General features: G+C 37.8%; 1 protein-coding gene across 2 annotated transcripts in view; it reads left to right on the forward strand.

Annotated features, from left to right (window-relative positions):
• Positions 1 to 21958, forward strand: part of ZMAT4 (zinc finger matrin-type 4) — a 725479-nt gene that overhangs the window by 480940 nt on the left and 222581 nt on the right. The window contains exon 9 of one of the 2 annotated variants that reach the window (XM_069075847.1): positions 19969 to 21548. The exons of the other annotated variant lie outside the window; for it this stretch is intronic. Coding sequence (XP_068931948.1) covers positions 19969 to 19984 — 16 coding nt within the window. The 3' untranslated portion in view covers positions 19985 to 21548. Of the gene's footprint in view, positions 1 to 19968; positions 21549 to 21958 lie in introns of those variants that run through there. 2 annotated transcript variants of the gene reach the window in all.

Raw genomic sequence — 21958 nt, forward strand, 5'->3', positions numbered from 1 at the left:
GGCTATGATCTGTATCAGTATGTGTAATATCTGTACTAATGAAAAGCACAGAACCTTGAGGCAGGTAGGTAGCATAGTAAATAGAGCACTGGACCTGGATTCAGAAATATCTGAGTTCAAATCCAGTCTCAAATACTTACTGACCGTGTGACCCTGGGCAAATCACTTAACTGCCATCTGCCTCAGTTTTCTCTTTTGTAAAGTGAGGAAAATAATAGTACCTACCTTTCAGTGTTGTTGTAAGAACCAAAGGAGATAATTTCTATTTGCAAAGAACTTTGCAAATCTTAATGTTCTCTTTCTTTGAAGCACTAAAAGCAAGAATTATGAACCAGGCTTTGAAAAAAATCCCCAGTCCCAGAATCTTCCTTGAGAATATTTAATTTGGAGCCTTTCTATGGAGTCAAAGCCTGTTTGAAAGATCAATAGATACTGGAAAAGACTTAAAATTTTCTTAACCATCTTATCAATGAGATAAAACAAGATTTAGCAGTGCTCAGGTTTCAGAAAGCAGTGTCTTAAACTTTCTTGTTCTTCACATAGACTCTCTAACCGAAACCCCTCCTGGAACTGGGGGAAAAAAAAAGCTGATGTGTACTTGAGAGGATTCAGCAAACTGGGTTCTTTTCTTTTGAGAGAAGATGGAAGACAGTGTAGATTATATTTTGAGCCCATCTATAGTAGAAAATGCCTGCAGAAATAAATAGGGGTCTCCCTCCATCCTATCCCACCCCCACAAATAAAAAAAAAATTTTAAAGAAATAAATAGGGGTAAATAGTTTGGTAGAACCATCCCTGACTTAGAACAGAATTATGGAATTCTGATGACTGTAGGTTTACTCTCAGGTGCTTTCACCTTTAGTTGATGGGTGAGATGTTTGTGGATAGATGTAGTTGTAGGATTCCAGTTAGGAAGGATCTCAGAGGCTTCAAAGGTAGAGAGATTGTCATAGTACTGTAAAGTCAATTAAAACAACCTATCTAGGCACAAATAATGATTTATTCATTTTTAATTCCTTGTGTAGAAGCTATATCATGTGACACACATCCATTACCACATGTGATTACAAGTTTCTCCCCCTTGTTGGTAATTAGGCCCACATCCACACTTAAGGATTCTTTCTCTCCTTTGGATATGACTAGTTGTTCAAAAACTTCAGGGATTTGATGACCAGTTCCAAAAATGCTAATGACTTGGACAGTCCATGGATTTTGGTCCTAAAAACGTTGTGTGCAATCTCTGTGACCAGGGCGTACCTACCTTTGCAGCCTGGTAGCACAGGTAAATAGGGTACTAGACCTGGAGTCAGGAAGCTATAAGTCCAAATCTGGCTTCACACGTTTACTAGCTTGTGACCCTGGGCAAGTCACTTTACTGCTGCCTGCCTCAGTTTCTTCATATGTAAATGGGGGTTAAAAATAGCACCTACCTGTTGTGAGGATAAAATGAATCAATAGTTATAAAGCACTTTGTAAAGCTTAAAGAAGTACAGAAATACTAACCATTGTTATTGTTGTCATCCTTGTTATTAGCCTGGTCTCATGTCCCACTTTCCATACAAACCATTACAATATTGGCTCTAAGAATTCACACTCTGATATTCTTCCTCCCATATACTTACTCCAAAGTGCTTTTCTCCAGTTGTCAGTATATGAATCAATTTGTTGTTGTTGTTCAGTCATTTTAGTCACGTTCAACTCTTCCTGACCCCATTTGGAGTTTTCATGGCAAAGACACTGGAATCGTTTGCCATTTTCTTCTCCAGCTCATTTTATAGATGAGGCAACTGAGGACAACAGGGTTAAGTGACTTGCCCAGGGTCACATGGCTAATAAATATCTGAGGTCGGATTTGAACTCACATCTTCCTGACTCCAGGGCCAGTGCTCTATGCACTACTCCACCTAACTGCTCCACATATGAACCATACAACATTCTATCTATATCTTCTCCTCTTGCTTCATGTCACTCACTCGATAACCACATGCTGTGTCCCTATGTGCCCAGGAGCTAGGTCTCACAAGACCGTGCCAACAATATTCTGTCATCGATCGCCATAATTTTCAGATCATCTTATTACTGGGGAGGAATTACACACTGCGGTCAACTTCATGAGCCTTATAGCTGCCTGCCCTCCTATGAAATTCTCAACCTTGTGGTGGGCATACAAAATATTAAGAAATTAAACCTACACTTGTCATTGACTGTAATGTTTGAGTTCATCACACCTATTAGAGTTGTAGTTTGTTATTTATGTTGTCTGTGAGGGTAATATTTTCAAGAGAGTTGAAACAAATAAGTCTTGGGTGACTTCATTTGAGCTCCCTTTGAGATGGATGAGCTCGATAAGTTAGCTCAGAATCTCTGAGTTCCTCACCAATGTTTATGGACCTTGTGTTTGGCCCCATTTTGGTTCTTCAGTGAGAATGGCAGAGAGGAAGAGAAGAGATCTGAGACCACCTAAAACCTATTTAGTCCTAAGAAGTCATACCAAATATTTCAAGAGATATCCACAAATGCCTCCATATACTCTAGAACCTCCTTAATGGCTAGAACCTATCTAGAACCTAGCGTGGATGGGCTGTGTGTATATAAGGCATTTTAAGAGACTCTGGAATTCTAGTCAGGTCTTGATTATCAATAGAGATTTAGGGTACTGTTTTTGGAAGACAGATAAATTGGTAATCTTTTCCATCCTGAATATCCTATGGGAAATGATTCCAAACATTGCCAATGTCCACTAAATTTTTACACTGAAAAAAGAGTACTGGGAAGTACTAGACAATAGGAGAAGCATTTGAAAGTACTACCTGGAGTATGGTTTTATGGATACTTGAATTCATTGATCCTAAAAGCAGGTTGGTATAAGAAGGATTCTTGCCTGAGTTCAAATATGACCTCAGACATTAACTAACTGTGTGACCCTGAGCAAGTCACTTCACCTCTGACTGCTTCAGTTTATCTGTAAAATGGGGAGAATAATAGCACTTCCCAGATTTTTGTGAGGATAAGATAAAATACTTTTTATAAAGCATTCAGCACAGTTCCTAGCACATAGTAAGTACTTAATAAGTCCTTGTTTATAAAAAGATTCTAATAACTTATTAAAATCTCCTTTGTTGTACCTCCCTATAAAAAGCTTTATGGGAAGGTTTAGGTCTACCTTTTTTCCCCCTAAAAGTAAACTTACAAAAAATTTCAGTTTGAGCACCTTCTTCTTGGTTGCTTTATCATTTTAGTACTTCCAATTGTCAAGTAAAAGGTAATATCTCTGATTACTCTGTATCAGCCAAGTTTTTCTTAGCCAAACCTCATCAGAGACTATCAACTCAACCATGTCTTTCCTCTAATCTAGTACAACCTTCTAAAGAACTCACATGAACCATCCTTGCCCTTGGAATTTGTTTTGCTTTCGTGGTAAAATGTTTTATCATACCGTTATACTGAATTGTTAAGAGCAATGATTTTAGGTGTGGGCAGGACAAAAAAAAATGACCTTCTTTTCCTAGTGGTTGAAAGTGTCTGTTTTTATTTCTGTATCTGTAAGGCATTAGTCTATAACAAATGGGATTCATAAAATAATTTTCTGGAGGTGGCAGTAGGATGAGAAGGGGGAGAAAAAGGAAGATGCCTAAGGGATGAATCATCAACATATGGGCTGTGAAGTACATGGAGCAAGTTACTTGAGTCTCAATCATTCACTTTGTCTTTGAGCTGAGAACTAAGGTACCCTCTCCGTAGGAAAGAAATGAGAACTTTTGCTCAACAAGGGTCATTGACTTAGAACCAGAGTGGCAGTTCAATATGCTAAGGACCATCATGGATAGAAGGATGGGTGGAAGGGAGCCTCACTAATAGTGGCCAAGGTTTCATGGCAAGTTGAACAATGGCCTCTTGATCCAGAGGCCAATTTTAAACAAGAAAGAGTCTTGCTTCACCTGCAGGATAGTATTCCAAAAAAGGTTACTCATGTACTTTTAGTATCCACCTGGCACTCAACTCTCACCTGTGGCTCCAAGAAGCTGTAGCATGTTCAGTGACATCCGCTGGTAAAACTGTCTCAGCAGACAAGCTAAGCCCCAATGAGGGTAACCTACAGGTCTCAAACCCATCGGTGAGTTAGGGGATGTCTACCGAAAGCATCTGAAGACTCCCCCTAGCAGAATGGACAGAAGAGAACCACTTAGAATGTGTTGGCATACCATGTGTCTAGTAAATGTTCTTTCTTTATAACATCTGTCTGTCTATCATCTATCATCTATCTATCTATCTATCTATCTATCTATCTATCATCTGTCTGTCTGTCTATCTATCTATTTATCTATCTGTCTGTCTATCATTATTCTTAGCAAGTAACCAGTAAAAGAGTCTTCTTTGTCTAAATGGCTTTAACTGTGAATTAGCATTTTCAGGAGCTAGAGCTATCATAACCTCGGGGAGGGGACAGAGATGGTTTAAATAGACTCCTGCAAGTCAGCATAAGAAGGTCTGAAGGCTAGGGAAATCATCTAGGAGTAGAACAAGTGAAAAGACTTTTTTTTGCTTTGTTACTGAGTTTTATACAGCAACCTGAGTGAAAAAAAAAATCAGTGATCCTTATTTGAGCCATTCCTATTCACTTAGGCTCTTCCTCTTATGAGAGTGTTTCCTATTCCTCATTTAAACTAAAAATGAATCCATGAAATAATAGGAAAATGGAGTGATAACATAGATGTTTAACTACAAACCATTCTAGATGGTCCTCTTTGTATAAAGGATTGCCCTTAGTTCATAGCCTCTTGTGCCTCAGAGGCGTAAGGTATAAGGTATAAATAGCTAAATGCCTCAAGACAGAGGCTTTCACATGATATCCCTAAAAGAGTATATAGACTGAGGTCAATCAAGATAAATGTCAGCTGATCTGTCAGCTATATGGAAATGTATAGCTAACAAAAGGTACTACTCTATTCTCCAAACTGACTCCTAGTGTGCTATTTCTAAGGACCAAGAATGATGGTCTTAAGAATTAGTCATCTAACTCAAACCTGGATATATTTCACTCTTTTTACCCTAGTAGTTCAATTATAATGATAATGTGTTAATACTTATTTTAAGCATTTGTGGTTCTAGTGGCATGTACAGATAAAGATCATGATCCCCCCATGCCTTAGTAAACAATCTCCATGAATTGACACAAGAAGAAAAAGCATGATCCTGAGGTCAGCCTGATCATGAGACTTTCCAAGCTTTATTAGGCCACCAATATTACAAGGATACTATCAATGATAGAGAAACATAGTGCCCACCCCATACTCAAAGTCCTTCCAAATTGATAGGAACTGTTAGAACCTATGCTAAACTGGCAGGAACTAAGTAGATGAAACGCACAGATGATGATATGCAATTGAATGGATATCCTTTTGGGTTAGTCTGCCTGTCTCTCTCCATTTATGTTTATCCACATACATGTACATATACATACATATGTAAATTAGAGATGTAAATATATGTACCTTCATCAACACACATTGCATAATATATATGCATATCTCTCTACACACATATGATGTGTCCCAACATAATTTCATTACAACCAATCTCCTACAACATGTTACCAATAATAACTGATGTACCAGGATAGAAAATTAACATTAAGAACTTTCATGGTCAACAAAGGTGTTGGACCAGTCACGTTGCAAACATAAAAGAGAAAAGACAACCTAAGTTTTATGGTAGTACCCAACCAATGTGTTAAAATAATCAGAAGGAAGTCTCAAATACATGGGTGAATCCTCTTTTGAGGATTTATGGAAAGACTATACAAAAATAACTTGGGAAGGAAAAGTAAAGTGATCACTTTCTGTTCTATGAAAAGAGTAGTGCCCTCCTCCCACCACCACCACCACCATCATGAGCCCTGATAATCTAAGTAAGATCTTCCTTTTTTCAAAAAAGGTGGAAAAGCCTCCTCTCGTATTACTTGACATTTGTTATTCATGCCATATTGTTGCCAAATTATTCCTCCTTATATGACAAATATTATTCAAAGCCTTTAGAGCCTTACAGAACATTTCAGAGTTTATGTTCTTCTGCTAATACCCAAAGACCCCAGGATCACATACACCATGATGAGACAGTTCAGGAGGTCTTTAATAGTTCTAATACTACAACAGCCCATCAATACAAAGTTCAAGCCTTGCTTTTATATTGCATTGTTGAATTGCATCAAAGTTGCATTGAACTATGCAAGACTAGAGTTAGGCAGAGGCAGATGGATGCATGCCAAAAGGGTGGGATGATTTGAATGTACCAAAAAGACATTCTGTCCCACAAATTATACCCAGCTAGTTGATGCCTTATATTTCCACCATGAAAGATTCATTTCTTTGATTGTATCCATTGCCTTTATGATCCTTAGCTAAATTAGGAATGAAATTAGTGAACCTGGTCCTTGTGAATGCCTACATATACACACTGGGATTAGTGGTGACTGTGTAACAATAATACCATTAAAAGCAAAAGCAAAGCTCTCAAAAGAAAAGGTCACACCAATTAACTACCTGATATTCCTTGCAAGTTGCTTCAGGAAGACCCGAGTTTAAACCTGGCTTCAGACACTCCCTAGCTGTGGGACCCTGGACAGGTCACTTAATCTCTGTCTGCCTGAGTTTCCTCATCAATAAAATAGAGATAATAATAGAACCTACCTCCCAGAGTTATTGTGAGGATCAAATAAGGTAATAAAATATAATATCTGACACATAGTAAGTGCTTTAAAATGTTTATTCCCATCTCCCCCTGATCTTTTATGGATCTCTGGATCTGAATCTTTGCTCCCACAACCCTGCTCTTCTCAGTCCTATAGATTTCAGCACTCTACAGACACTTTGGTAGTCATTTTGACTAGTTTTATTGTTTTATTCATTGATTTGTTTATTTTTTTATGTCTGTCTCTCAACTAAAATCCCACCTCCTACTCCCTTTCTCTACCCAAGAGTCTGCTTAAATTTCCACAAGTGTTGGCACTACTTCAACTAGGGATATGGCATTGTTTTGGTTAAAATGAAAATTTTTCTAAGGAATAACTTAACAAGTCTTAACTGAGAGTTGTAGTTCCCCAAGAATGAGCTTGAAAGCATTATATCTGAGTGTGAACTATTGGTGTTTACAATTCTTATCATTAGATTATTTCTGATGGAGAAAAAAAAAACAAGAAAGAAAAAAGACTCATAGGGTGAGGAGGTTTGATTCATTAAGTAGGGAGGACAAAGATAAGAGTCCCAGGAGGTGATACAAAAAAATACAAAAGAGGAAATTTGGAGCAATGAAAACAAACTGCTTTTTTTCAGAATGTTGCCCACAGCCAGCCTGGAAGTCTGAATGAATGATCATGACCTCTAAAAAGCTGTATTCCAACAAGTATTGGAATGAAAGGCAGAAGAGAACAGGAAAAATATGGGGGAAAAATCTCTGGCTGATTCAGTCAAACATATGAGATGGAACAGATCTATTTAGTGACAGTGCTAGGAGGGTGGGTGAGGTGTATATAAACAGTGGGAATGGGGGCAGATTGCAGTCAATGTTTAAAGTAGAAGTATTTACAAGAGGATTCAATAAAGGATTTAATGTTTCAAAATTCCAAGTTGTGAATCTACCTCAGGCAATTCAAACACAGTAGAACACCAGTGTAACACAGCTCATTATTATGTTAATCTATACTTATTTAGATACTTCAACAGATTTCTGATCCTGGGGATGAGAGGTAGGAGGAAAGGGTGAGACTTTACTAGCATAGATTATGGTCCACCAATACCCTCTCTTCAATTCCTGTCAATCTTTTCTATTCCCTTGGAATCTTCCCCTCTTCGAAAAAACTTGAAAATTTATCCCTAAGCGCTTTCAAAAGAATGTTACCTTCAACATATATTTAGTCTAGTCATTCTTCCCAAATCATCCCCCTGAGTACATTAGCGGTTTCTTATATATAGCATGTCAGGGACCAAGATGGCGTTGTTCAATTGTTTCAGCTTTGTCGGAGTCTTCTTGACCCCATTTGGGATTTGCTTAGAAAAGATACCAGAGTGGTTTGCCATGTACTTCTAAAGCTTATTTTACAGATGAGGAAACTGAGGGAAGCAGGATTAAGTAACTTACCCAAAGTCACACAACTAGTAAGTGTCTGAGGCCAGATTTGAACTCAGATGAGACTTTCTGACTCCAGGCCCACTCTATCCACTGTGCCACCTAGCTTTCCCAAGATGGTGGAGCCTAAATGTTGTGAATCCACCATCATTGGTTATAAGATTAGATCTCTCTAAAATCATCAGCAAATTCTGCTCCATTTTCTGTTTATTGGTAGACCTGTTCCCAATTTTGCTTATAAATTAACTTTTGGGATGATTTGATTTATTCATGTCTCATACTAGCACATTGGTAACCTTTTTTTGTTTCCCTTTCTGTACTTTTCAGATCAGATAATATATGTTAAGTACTTTGCACAATGCCTGACACACAGTAAGCACTTAATAAATGCTTAGTCCTCTTTCCCTTTTCACTGCCATGTGAAGTGAGATTACACGTAATCCTCCCCTACCCTCTTGTATAATATTTTATAGATGAGTTCATACTCTAAGTTGACTGCTATGGCTCTCGGCTTAACAAGAGGACAAGTATTTGCTAGTTGAGATGATTTCTAGGCTCTTTGGCCTTCTTGTTGTGGCAATATGAGTTAAATTGTTTTAAAAATGATATTCAGAATTAATGTGATTGCTTTTTATCTATTTTTCATTTTTCAGAGTCAATGGATATATCAGGATAGAACTGTAGAAATTCATTAGGATCTTCCTATACTAACCCTTCATCCTCTCCTTTAACTTGGTATTGATTTTTACTTTCATTCTAATTAGTCAACAGTTTGACTACACATAGAGAGCTGATTCAGAAATGACTCCTATAATATTGAGTGATTTTCTTTTTCTTTAGATTGGGTTAATTTCAAAATTTGTGTTGTCTTTCAATCCTAATTTTTTTTAAATCATAATACACAATACTGTGACTTTTGCATAGTCTATAAATTTGGTCAGTTTCATTTCTTAATCTGAACCCTATTTTCTGATGTATGTTTTGTTGCCCTTCCCCCATACACCTTTGTAGCAAAATCACAAAGTATTAAGATACATGTTCATATGATTCAGAGGATATTGACAAATTCTTCATGGAAATTTATCTACTCTGTTCTTGGCAACAGATATCAGCACATAAGTATACAATTATTTTCTTGATAGTATCTTGATTATGCTTATCGTGCAAGGTGAGATGACCAAGTAGCCTATGAAAAATTTGATTATATGCCTTTTGTCTGTATAATGAAATCATCTCCACCAACATCTCTTTTCACCTCTCCAAGGAAAACCTGTGAACCATACTTCTGTTTAGCTGACATTCTTCTCTATGTCTTCTTGTTTCATCTATATTGATATTGATGCTGTCCCCCAACTGTGGTGCATCCACTCATTGATAAGGATAGGCAGTGTGGTATATTGGAAAGAATGGGAGTCAGGTAAAACTTGGGGTCAAATTCCACCTCTGACACTGACTAGCTATATGACCTTGGGCAAGTCACATAACTCCTCTGATACTGAGCTTTTTCCTTAACAAAATGAGAACAATAGTACCTCTAGGTCTGACTTTACAGGGTAAAAATAAATGTTAAACTTTAGAAACATTCAAGTGATATATAAATGTGAGTTTTCATCATCATTTTGCTGCTAGACCAGGATCTCACATTTAGAGTACCAATGGTTCAATTAGTTTTTATAGCATCCTGTATGTTATACCTTTGTCTAGTACAATCCAAGATGGAAGGGAACATGCTATCATAGCCAGAAAGCTAGCCTCATAGTCAGGAAAACAAGAGTTCCCATCCTGCCCCTGACATGCACTGGGAATGGGAACAAGTCACTTAACTGCTCACTGCCCCAGAGAACTCTCTAAAACCCTAAGTTAGAAAACAGTTGTTGACTTGCATTGATAGAGACAGTTTCCTTACTTTGCGCTCCTTACACTAATGAAAATCTAAGTCCAAATTATGGGGTACTGTAGTGAAACCACTAGATCATTTCAGTCAATCAATTTATCACCTACCATTAGCACATAGCACCTACTATGTGCCAAGCATTGGCGATACCAAGAAAAGGAAAAAAATACCCTACTCTCAGAGTTCACAGTCTTACATAAATTATTCTTTTACTTCCATCTTCCCCATCCTTGCATATTTGATTTAAAAACAACAAACAACACAGGTATAGAATTTTACATTTGTCCCTGACTTTGTTCTTCCCAGGCATAGTTCTCTGGAAGTTGGGAGGGTGGTCAGATAGTGACCAACAACCCAAACCAAATTTTCAATATAAACCAATGAAGACTCACCTCTAAGGGCTTACTTCAGCCTGATGTCTTACATGTAGGTCAGAAAATCGTGTTTAATATGAATTGTGTGCCTAATTCCAGAGAATAAAACCCCAAGTGTTCACCAGTGCTGAGTAGTATTCTTCATACAGCATTACTTTATAGATTGCTGAAGAATGTATCATACGCACACACACACACACACACACACACACACACACACATGAGCTGAGGGTTTTATTTAAATTATGAACTTGACTATCTAATCAGAGTTTGATGCTAGCAAAGATTTAATTTGAATTATCCAGAAATGGGAGTTAAAAATTCTATAAGTAACACACCTCGATTAACATTATTCTTTGCAGTGATTTTATGTCTACATTCTTTCAGTATTAGTTTTCTTTTAAACAATAAAAAGCAAACTATTAAAGAATTATAGTCCACTGATGAGTTTGTGATAGAAGAATGTGTCTGAGTATGCACTCAGAAAGTCCAGTTACAGCAGAGCATGGCAATAACTCATGGTACATTTTTATGTCACACATAACCTACATTTCTGCAGCAAGAAACAGAGCTGGGCAATTCCCTGGCATTTGCTCTGAATACAGAGCAGTGGAGGGCATTCTCTCCTTGCCCCTTTTTCTTCTGGGTCATCTGCAAAGTAGGAAAGGTTGAGAGTGGATCATTATGGGTTGGCAGGAATCAAATGCTTTCCTTGGAGGAGCCTTGGAATCCAAGTCATGCCTTCACTTTATTTTCTACAGTGTTATCCAGCTAAGAGGATTATAGCCCCAGGGCTTGCCAAGGATGCTAGTAGGCCTGGGTTTCAACCACCAAGTCAACTTTCTACCATGAATCCTAAAATCATTTTTTTTTCCTCCATGAACTTGACCTTATACCTTCTTGGTTCCCTTCAGTGCCTAGCAAAGTGCCTTTCATATCTGAGGGAATCTCAGAATTTTTCTTCAAAGGCATAAGTGTAAGTATACCTCACTTTAAGAGAACCTACTATGTAAAAATTCAAACTAAAATAAATAAATAAATAAATCAGAAACGGCTAGGTGGCACAGTGAATAGAGCACCAGCCCTGGAGTCAGGAGAACCTGAGTTCAAATCCGGCCTCACACACTTAACACTTACTAGCTATGTGACCTTGCACAAGTCACTTAATCCCAATTGCCCTCCAAGAAAAAGCAAAATGAATGAATGAATGAATAAGAGGTATGGATGAGTTAAAGAGGAGGTGGAAAAAAGTAGATGTTTCCTTTATTAAAGGATTCACCACCAGCTTCCTTTAAACAACCAACTCTTTCTGTGTATCTGAAATAGTATTTGATTTGGAGAAATTAATTTTACATGGGTTTCAGGAACACATTTATGCAGGTATTAACACATGCTCACTTTACTCTGGTGTAGTGGAACAGAGCTGTATGTAGAATGGGAGAATCTTGGTTTGATGCATAGCCTGTGTTTAAATCCCAGCCATGACACTTGTTATCTTTATGACCTTGGTCAAGTCATAAATAATCTCTCTGAACCTCAGTTTCTGCGTCTTCAAAATAAGAAGGCTGTATTAGAAGACATTTAAGTCCTTCACAGTTCTAAAGACATAGCCATATTGGTCTCTTAATTCCCTACTCTTTTCTCTCTAGAAACAGTTTTGTGTTGTTTGGGCTTTTTTAAAATGTCATTTAAGTAACATGTGTTTTCTGGATGACTTTTAAAATGTTTCTCTTCTTCTTCCACAAAAAATAAGAAAGTGGTGAACATACATACAGATGAACACACATGCATGCATATGCATACCGTCTTATAGGCCACTGTTTCTCAACCAGGACTCTGCTGAGGGGTGAGGTTTCCAGAGGGTTTGTGAGCACCAAGGCATATTATAATTTATTTACCACCTCCTCTACCCTCTCTCTCTGTATTACTAAAATTCTTCCAGTTTCTCTCTTGTCAAACCTGTCAATCAATCAAATAGCAAAATGCTTGGGAAACTATCATGTGTATAGATCAATTCCAAAAAAGAAATGCATAAAGACTTGTCTTTATGCAAAGTGTTATGCTTAGTTCTGGGAATAAATGTGTAAAATGAGACTCTCTTCCCACAGGGAGCTTACAGGCTTTCTAGCTACTACACCATGCTCTCTTCCATCTTGAGTTGTACTAGATAGAGGTATAACATACAAGATCCTGTATAAACTAATTTAACATTTGGTACTCTAAATGTGAAATCCTGGTCTAGCCACAAAACAATGATAAAGATGATGATGAAAACAACTCACAATTACATATCCCTTGAAGGTTTGCAAAGTTTAATATATATTTTTACCATGCAAACTAAGACCTGTGGTATTATTGTCCCCATTTTATAAAGAACCTCAGTATCAGAGGGGTTAAGTAACTTGTCCAAGGAATACCTCCAGGGAGGTAGAGTCATTATCAAGCTCTGTGACTGAGCAAGTTCACAAGTGAAGAAGGCAGCTGTCTTTCTTAGCCTTGCAACAGGCAAAATCAAAGCCAGAAATCTTCTTGGAAACAATACTGCCCCAATTTCACACTTATCTCTAGTGGATGTGACTGTAAATCTATACAGGAGGGACAGTAATAGTACCTAGCTCACAGCCTTGTTGTGAAGATCAAAAGGAATCATTTATATAAAGCATTTTTTTAAGCAATGGGGTTAAGTAACTTGGTCAAGGTTACACAGCCAGTTATTTCTGGGTGTGGTGCTAAATATCTGAGCCTGGATTCGATCCCCCAGGTCATCCCGACACTGGGGCTGGTGCTTTTACTCTCTGTGCCACCTGGCCACCCCTATATAAAGCATTTTGCAAACCTTGATGTGCTTTATAAACATCAACTAACACTAATAAATATAACAATATTCTTTGAAGCAGAGGATTTTTCCCAAAAACTCAATGAGAGGGAGACAAAGGATGGGACAATACTATATGGATAGAATGGAAGGGTCAAGGAAAGACTTCTTTAAAATCTGGGAGATCAGAACATATTTGTAGGCAGATGGGAAGAAGCCAGGGGAGAAGGATTTAATTAATCATGCAGGATAGAGAACGATATCTGATCCGGGCAGAGGAATGAGGGAGTAGGGTCCAGGGCTCAGGTAGAGAGATTAGAGGAGTTTTTGAGGAATGTGGAAGGTAACTAAAGAAACTTATGGTAGAGAAGAAGCTTTGAACTTTATTCGTTAGCCAAGACGGAGTCATTGAAGAATTTTGAGGGGTGGAATGACATGCCCAGATCTATGTAGCAGAAAGATTCATCTGGCAGCAATGTAAAGATGGTTTGAAAAGAGACTAGAGATGGGAAGAACAGTTTGGCAGCTATAGTTATTATCTAGATAGAGATTAATGAGTAGAAGTATATTAATACATAGAAGATATTTGCTTCCTCCTTTGCAATTCAGATCCTGAAACACCTTGAATAAATACTAAAATGTGAAATATATAATCATTATATTTGTGTGTAAATATGTATGTGTGTATATATACATATATGCATATATATTTGTGGGTGTGTATATATATATGTGAATACACACACATTCATGTCTTAAAAGGCCAGTATACTGTCTTCTTCACAGTGAAAGTGTGTATATGTTTGTATATATTATGTATTTGTATGTATATGTAGGCATATTTATATATGGATGTATGAATGTGTTGTTATTAAGTCTTTTCAGTAATGTCCAACTCTTTGTGAGCTCATCTGGGGTTTTCTTTCTTTCTTTCTTTCTTTCTTTCTTTCTTTCTTTCTTTCTTTCTTTCTTTCTTTCTTTCTTTCTTCCTTCCTTCCTTCCTTCCTTCCTTCCTTTCTTTCTTTCTTTTTTTTCTTTTTTTTGGGGGGGAGAAGGTAGGGCAATTGGGGTTAAATGACTTGCCCAAGGTCACCGGATAGTTTTGTGTTAAGTGTCTGAGGCTGGATCTGAACTCAGGTCCTCCTGACTCCAGGGCCGGTGCTCTATTCACTGTGCCACCTACTCACCCCTGGGGTTTTCTTGATGAAGATATTGCATTAGTTTGCCATTTCCTTCTCCAGCACATTTTACAGATAAGGAAACCAAGGCAAACAGGGTTAAGTGATTTGCCCAGGGTCACATAGCTACTAACTATCTGGAACCAGATTTGAACTCAGGGAGATGAATCTTCCAGACTCAGCACACTCTCACTGCATCACCTAGCTGCCTAGATCTATGCTTATCCTTTGGCTAATTACAATTTATGTTCTGGCTTTTGTTGTTTTTGTTAATATTTCACGTATCTCTTTATGGTGGTTCTTATGTTTCATCAGGTAGAAGGGTTTTATGGGGAACTGAAAATTGTTTCTAGTATTGTTTCAGAAAGTTCCCTGTTGCATGCCATAGATTACAACTATATACAACAGGTCTGTATCAAACCCATCTCATAACCTTAATTCACTTGATGATCAGGATTGATCTGGGTCAAACACCATCCTCTCCCTCTATACACATTCTGGTTATATCTTCATATTTTTGAGTTCACGTTTCATTTGTTTTTTCTTCTTCTTTTCCCTAGACAACTTCACCTTGCCAAGCAGGGTAGGGCTGCTATTGGGATCACATGCCTTTATCAATTCAGCTCAGGTCATATAGAGATCCTGATGCTTTTTGCAATTTTCCTGGTCTGTACGTGATATGCTAAAATGAATATAGTATGTGGTAGAGAATTATGTGTGAATCTGTGCATGTACAATGTAGGTGAAAACACCCCTTTCCTTCCCACCCCTGAACCCCCACTGATCTTATAACCACTCTGAAGGCACTGTCTGCCCCATACCACATACTGTTCCTTCTGCTGAGAAAATGTGATTATTGCTCCCTCCCTTCCATTTTCTATTTAAGTAAAGTTCTTAAAATATATGAATTACGTGACTTATCCATCTCAAATAAAAAGAATTCTTTTTATAGCTCAAGAGGGTGAATACTTATTAATAACAGTAAAATTTTCCATGTGCTCTTGTATCAAAGGGGAGGCTGACTAAAGTATGGAGATGCCTTTATGGCAATAATAACAGCAGCAGATGAATAATTATAAAAGTGAGATGAAATTGAAAGGCATTTTAATTTGTCATTACTTCTCTATGTTCTGAAAGGCTCTGGATAATTACGCTGACTCTAAAAAAGGGAGTGTGTGATATTTTCCCTCATTATGAGATTAAATTCTCAAGTCACCCCTTTTTACTATAAGTTAAAATAAAGATTTCTCTGGCTTCCTCTAATGATGTAATCATGCCTTGAAAACTGTTCAGCTGCTGACACATTCGGTCTTCTCACTTACATGGAGAATGCTGCATTGCAAGCTTGTTTGAATTGGAGAAAGTGAACATTCGTTAGTGTGTCTCAGCAGTTTATACAGATGGGATTTTGCTTGTTTGTTTTTGAGGACTTTCGACCTTTTTGCTGCATTAATTTGCAAAGCCAGGAACTACTGTAAGATTGTCCTCAAGTCATAGATTGACTAGTGAAGGATGTCGAAAAATTTTATAAATGAGGCTTTATGTTAATAACTGTAAAAAATGAAGTTGTAGGAACCCAGGGGCACACAGAGGCATGATTTCAAAGCTCTCTTCTCCTATAAAATATTTTGTGCATATATTCTCTATTCCTTTCTTGCCCATATTACAATGACTACATGCTCAAATATGGTCTGTTTACCTGTTGAGAATATTTTCCAACAGTTATTTTCAGGAAACAAAATTCTAGAGGAAAGCTATATATGTTTAGGTGAGTGGCTGGGTATTTCTTTGGTGGGAAGTACAAATTATCATCCTTATGTCCTTGACTGCTAAATATTTTAATCAATCAATGGAACCTGATAGTTGGTCTAGGCTCCTTACTGACTCCTGGGCTTGGTCCTGAGTAGTAGTAGTAGTAGTAGTAGTAGTAGTAGTAGTAGTAGTAGTAGTAGTAGTAGTAGTAGTAGTAGTAGTTGTAGTAGTGGTGGTGGTAGTGGTAGTGGTAATGGTAGTGGTAGTGGTAGTAGCAGTACTACTAGTACTAGTAAAAATAGTATTGATGGTGGTGGTGGTAGTAGTAGTCATAGTTAGTATTTGTATAGCACTTTACTGTTTGCAAAGGGCTTTAATATATTGTCATTCAATAAACACAATTGCTTATCATGCTCATGTACTCTGGCATCTAGTGACATTGGCCTCCTTGTTGTTTTTGCTATGTAATGCTCTGTCTCCTAACTCTGGGCATTTCCACTTGCTGTCTCCCCAGGTCTGGAGCTCTCTTCTCACCTCTGTCTCTTACTTCCCTGGTTTCCTTAAGCCTCAGCTTAAGTCCCACCTTCTAAAGCCTTTTGCAAGCTTCCTCATTCATAGTGCCTTTTTGCCACTGATTATCTCTAATTTATCCCATCTAATGTCTTATTTGTACATAGTGTGTTATCTTCCCCATTGAACTGCAAGCTTCTCGAGGCTTAGGCCAGGTGCTTTTTTTTTCTCTTCTTTGTGTCCCCAGTGCTTAGCACAGTACCTGGCATTTAGGTACTTAATAAGTATTTGTTGACAGTGATTCTGCCTGACTGACACTCTGACTGCCCCAGAAGTCAGTTTTCTTTCTCATCTACAATTCTAGATGCTTCTGGCTTTCATCCTGACTTTGGACAGGGTCCATCATCCCTGGCTCAGTGGATTCTCCTCTGCCTCTTCAAGTCACAGCGAATAATTGGGCGTGGCCTCCCCTTGGAGTCAGTTGTATAATTGTTTGAATCGGCAATTTGTCGGCACCTGAACTCTTTCCTATTTGCTCTGCAGAGAGAAGGGCTTTACATATCAAACATTTAAGTGTCTACCTTCCTCCAGGGAAATTTTGTAAAAGGGCAATATATCCATCATTCTAAGAGACACTGAATATTCCATGTGGAGGGGGTTAGAGAAAGTCCCTGAGCTGGGGAACAGCATCATAAAACTTGACCTTTTCATAGCTTTTCCCAAAGTAGGTTTTCACCTTGGAACTTCATTATATTTATAAATTCAGGTTGGAAGAGACTTGGTTTCATCCAGTCCAAGTCTCTCATTTTGTCCTCCAAATACACCAAGAGGAAGAAACTGAGGCCCACAGAGTCTGTGACTGGCCCAAAGATATGGAGTTGTAAGTCTGGCACTAAAACTCAATTCGGACTCCAAGTCCAATGTTATTTCCATCACATCATACATTCACTCCCACATCCACCTACCTCAGATGGATCTTTCCTAATGTCATTCCACTACTTAAAATTTTTAGTGGTTCCACATAAACTACCAAGCAATGGATAATGTCTTATCCTGGCATTGAAGGCCTTCTATAGTTTAGTTCCAAATCTATTTTCTAGTTTCATTATATATGTGTGTGTATGCACATGCATGTATGTATGTATATGTCATGCATCCAGTTAAATTATATAACTCCTACTTCTGAATCTTTATCTGTCTAATCTTTTCCTTTCTTCAAGGCTCAGATCAGACACCATATCCTTTACGAAACTTCTCTGACCCCACCAAGTAGATGCGATTGCTCCTTTCTCAAATCTCTCACAACTTTTCACTTAGAGACAGAATTTTAAAAAGAAACAGACAGAATCTGAACCCCAAGCCTTTCGAACTCTGTCTATTATGTCACACTATCCCTTTTTTTATTCTTTAATGTCAATAATATAATGTCAGTAATACATTAATTCCTTTCTTAATCCACTAATATCAGATAGATTCTAGGTGAAACTATCCAAATATACCAAGCCTCAAAGACTTTTTCATCTGAGTTAAAGGACTCAAGAGAATAAGGAAAAGATCCAAGTGGAAGGATATACATGGCTCACCCTGCCATAATCTGGCACAAAATCTGCATTACATCTTTATACCCTACCTAGCATAGCACCTTCCACATAGTAGGAATTCATTAAATGTCTAATGAAGTGAGTTGGCCAAATTCTCAAAAGACGTGGAAATTATGGATATTTAAACAGTAGTATTGAAACCTATTTTAAGCAAAATAATTTTTTAAATTATTTACCACTTACAATTATTCATAACTTGCTTCTCTTAGTTTGGGGTTAGAGATATATGAGTTCATCAGTGTAGGCAACTCCCAGTGTAGAAACTCCCTTCCCTGAGTTCAGCAACCACCTTGTAACCTACAGTCTTAGAGCATTGCCTGGGGCTCACTGAGACTTTACGTGACTTTCTAGTGGTGTGTATAAGAGATTTTGAACCTAAGACTTCCCAATTCTATCTATCATGACATATTGCATCTTTCTTTTTTTCTTTAATGTCAGTTATACATGGTGAATTCTTGGTGAAAATTATCCAAGTACTGCAAAGTTCAAAGACTCTTTTTATTTGAGGAAAAAATAACTTAATTTCAGCTATTTCTCAAATTGAATCTGAAGAATATCTGAAAATATTTCATAACTATGGTGGTAAACATTTCTGCTTGATGTACAGGTATCACCTAGAGGGAAGCTGTATGCTTGTTCAGAAGACTGATGATTCTGATTGCTAAGTGATGAATTATCACCAATCTTGATAAGTAGGCTTAGCACTGAAGAATCAGGACAGCCAATGTATTCATCATCTTCCTATTAAAAACTCTCCCTGACTTTTGCTTCTTGTTCTAAAATTAAGTAAGAGGCCTCCAATGAGACAGAGCCTAGTTTCCCACAACCCCCAAACTGCTATCCTCCCACCAAAGATCAGATTAAATGGCAGCTTGAGAAGGGTTCATTGTTTTGAACTAGTAGATATTTTTCTAGGTCCCTGTTTGACTTGAACTAATGCCCTTTGAAAGGTAAGCTGAAAACAATTCTTCCCACATGGCTAGCTTGGGAAAATCTGGTTGCATGGATTGTAAGATTTATTGTCGACTATAGCCTGGATCTTCTAACATCATTCTTACCCTAACAACAGGGTATGTTCATTGTATGTCATCCAGGTTACTTCTTAGAAGATGGGTGTTTACACCATATATGCTCATTTCTCTGGGCAGTGTCACTGGCATGCTATTAACTCAATATCCCTGACAAAAGAAATTCAATTTCGTTTATTCTTGTTTTCTTTTAAGGACACTTAAATTAATTTAGTGCTTGGAGTCATAGCTTAGCAAACTGAAATTCTCTATAAAACACCAACTGCATTGGCAAGATTCCTCTTTGGTGTCCTAGTTCTATTCCCTAATGATTCACCTGCAAAACTTGGATTGTTTAGAATCAGGAAGAAGGCTTTAGAGGTAAAAGGGATTTTAGAGAACATTCATCCCTACCTTCTCTTTTTACTGCTGTGAACATTGAAGCTCAGAGGTGAAAAGTGATTTGCCCAAGGTAAGGCAGGCAGTTAATGACAGTCAGGATTCAAATAAGATTTTCCCACTCTAAGCCCAGTGTTTTTGGCTACAAAGACAAGAAATAGTAGAGCCAAATTTGAACCAAGATCCTATGATACCTAGTTTAAGGTATTTTCACAATAGCTCAGAAACTCTTTTATCGTAGTCAAATGTCATGAGAGATGTTGGAATAGATAACTCTGGTGAGGAAGGTAAGCCTTTTTTCCCCTTCTGTATTACAGCCTGAAGAATCAATAGTGAAAACACCTGGGATGTGAAAACAAGGGATGAGGAAAAAAAAAAGCAGGATTGCTTCTGCCAAGGAGAATCACTTACCAGCCAGTGGAGGAGGAGTCTTTCTTGGACAATGAACCTCTCTTAAGTGGATTCACAAATTAACATAGTAATTTTAGTGTGGGGGAACAACTGGATTCTCTTTCTTTAAAAAAATTCTTTGTGGTAAGTTAAGACATTGGATGGATTAAAAAAAAATCTCAGAAAACAGATTCCACACACATTCTCAAGTATAATGCTGTAGCAAATGGCTGAGGAAGAATATCATTCAACCTCAAAGACAGCAGAGATTTAGAACAAAAGAAACCCCACAAAAGAAACTCACCTTAGGGGGTATTTATTCTAGATTTCTTCAGCGCATAATTATTCTGTTAAATTATTGATGATTGTGATGTAAAACCATCTTCCACCAGAAACAAACATTATTCCTCCACCATGTTCAACATGATTGGTGTCAACAGGCAGAGAACCAAACTGAAGCTCAATCAATAGGATATGTATAATGGATGAATTCCATGCCTCTTCATGCTGCCTTTAGAAATGTGGATGGATTATGCCAACTAAACAAGGAGAGCTTGGAGATAAAAAGTGAAATCACCAACTCTTTTCTCTGTCATTCAAGTACAACTTCTCAAGGTTAAAACAGGGGTTTCCCCTTAAGAGACCAAAAGAATGTTGAATCTAAAGCAGGAAGGGAGAGGTATGCCCATGGATGATTCCCCCATACACACACCTGTACCTCCCCCCACAACAATTGACTCCAGTTGATTTTTTCCTAAGGCACCAGATAAAGAAGATAATTCTTTACATTGAATGAAAGTAAAGAGGTGTTTCCTTTGACATGAACTTGAGTTATGACCTTTTAAATTGGGAGGGATTCTGGTTATAGCTACAGACGTGAATTTAAATAGAAGGTAAGAGAAGGGATATCAGTTTGACCAGAGCACTGGGGTGGAGATCCTTCTGTATGCTTCATTATTCCTCTCTGATGTCACTGCCTTGGGTTTCCTGGAGGCTCCCACAAAGACGAACATTTAAGTCATATTAATTATGCATCAGTGCTGAAGCTGGTGTCCAGGTAGAGTTCACAAAGGACGTGGTAAGAGCAGGGAGTCCTTTTTCTGACTCCCAAAATGAATCTGGATTTTCTGGATCGTGATTGCTATTTTTGTAGAGAATGGAGATGCCTGAAACTCAGTGAGAATTGAAGAAATGTATCTCAAAAGAAGGCAAACAACCATCTTAATAACACCATTTTGGACTTAAACATGATACCTATCTTTGGAAGAGGAGCTTCTGCTGTCCACAGACTGGCCAAGGAAAGCCAAGGAGGGGCACAAAGCTTAGAAAGAGTAAAAGCCAAGCAAGGGCTGTCCAACATGAACAAAAGAAATATGTTCCAGCTACAAAATGGCTGTTATAAATGCTTCAGAATACCTTACAGCCTCCTATCCCACCAAAGGTGGTTCCCTTTGGTTTGGTTGTATAAAATACACTTTGTCAATTTTGCTATTAAGTAAGCAAAGTCTGTATATGTATATGTATATAAATATATTAAAAAGTGTTTGTTTCTTTATGTGTGCAATGAGTGAGCTGTGCAGTCAATGAGCTGGAACCCTGAGTGATGTTGCTGTTGTTATTTTCAAACAACCTTATATAGCATATCATTTTATTACCTATCAACACGACATTCTCCAGTTTCAGGTTGAAGTCAACACCAAGCCTTTCACTGATAAGTCTCCCAATTTGTACCTAGGCATATTTATTTCAGGATGCTCTTGCCTATGGATTGAGATCACCATATTTCATCTGCCGACTGAAAGAAAGTACTTTTCCCTCAATGATTTGGGATGCAGGAGGAAGTGGGCTTTAACATTCACAGACATGCATATGGATATGGGATGAAATATTCAACTTTGTCCAAGAAAGAACCATTCA

Source organism: Petaurus breviceps, unplaced genomic scaffold, assembly GCF_028583685.1.
Source record: "Petaurus breviceps papuanus isolate PSGF00001 unplaced genomic scaffold, PetGlider_PUasm1.0 90919, whole genome shotgun sequence".
Lineage (NCBI taxonomy): Eukaryota > Metazoa > Chordata > Mammalia > Diprotodontia > Petauridae > Petaurus > Petaurus breviceps.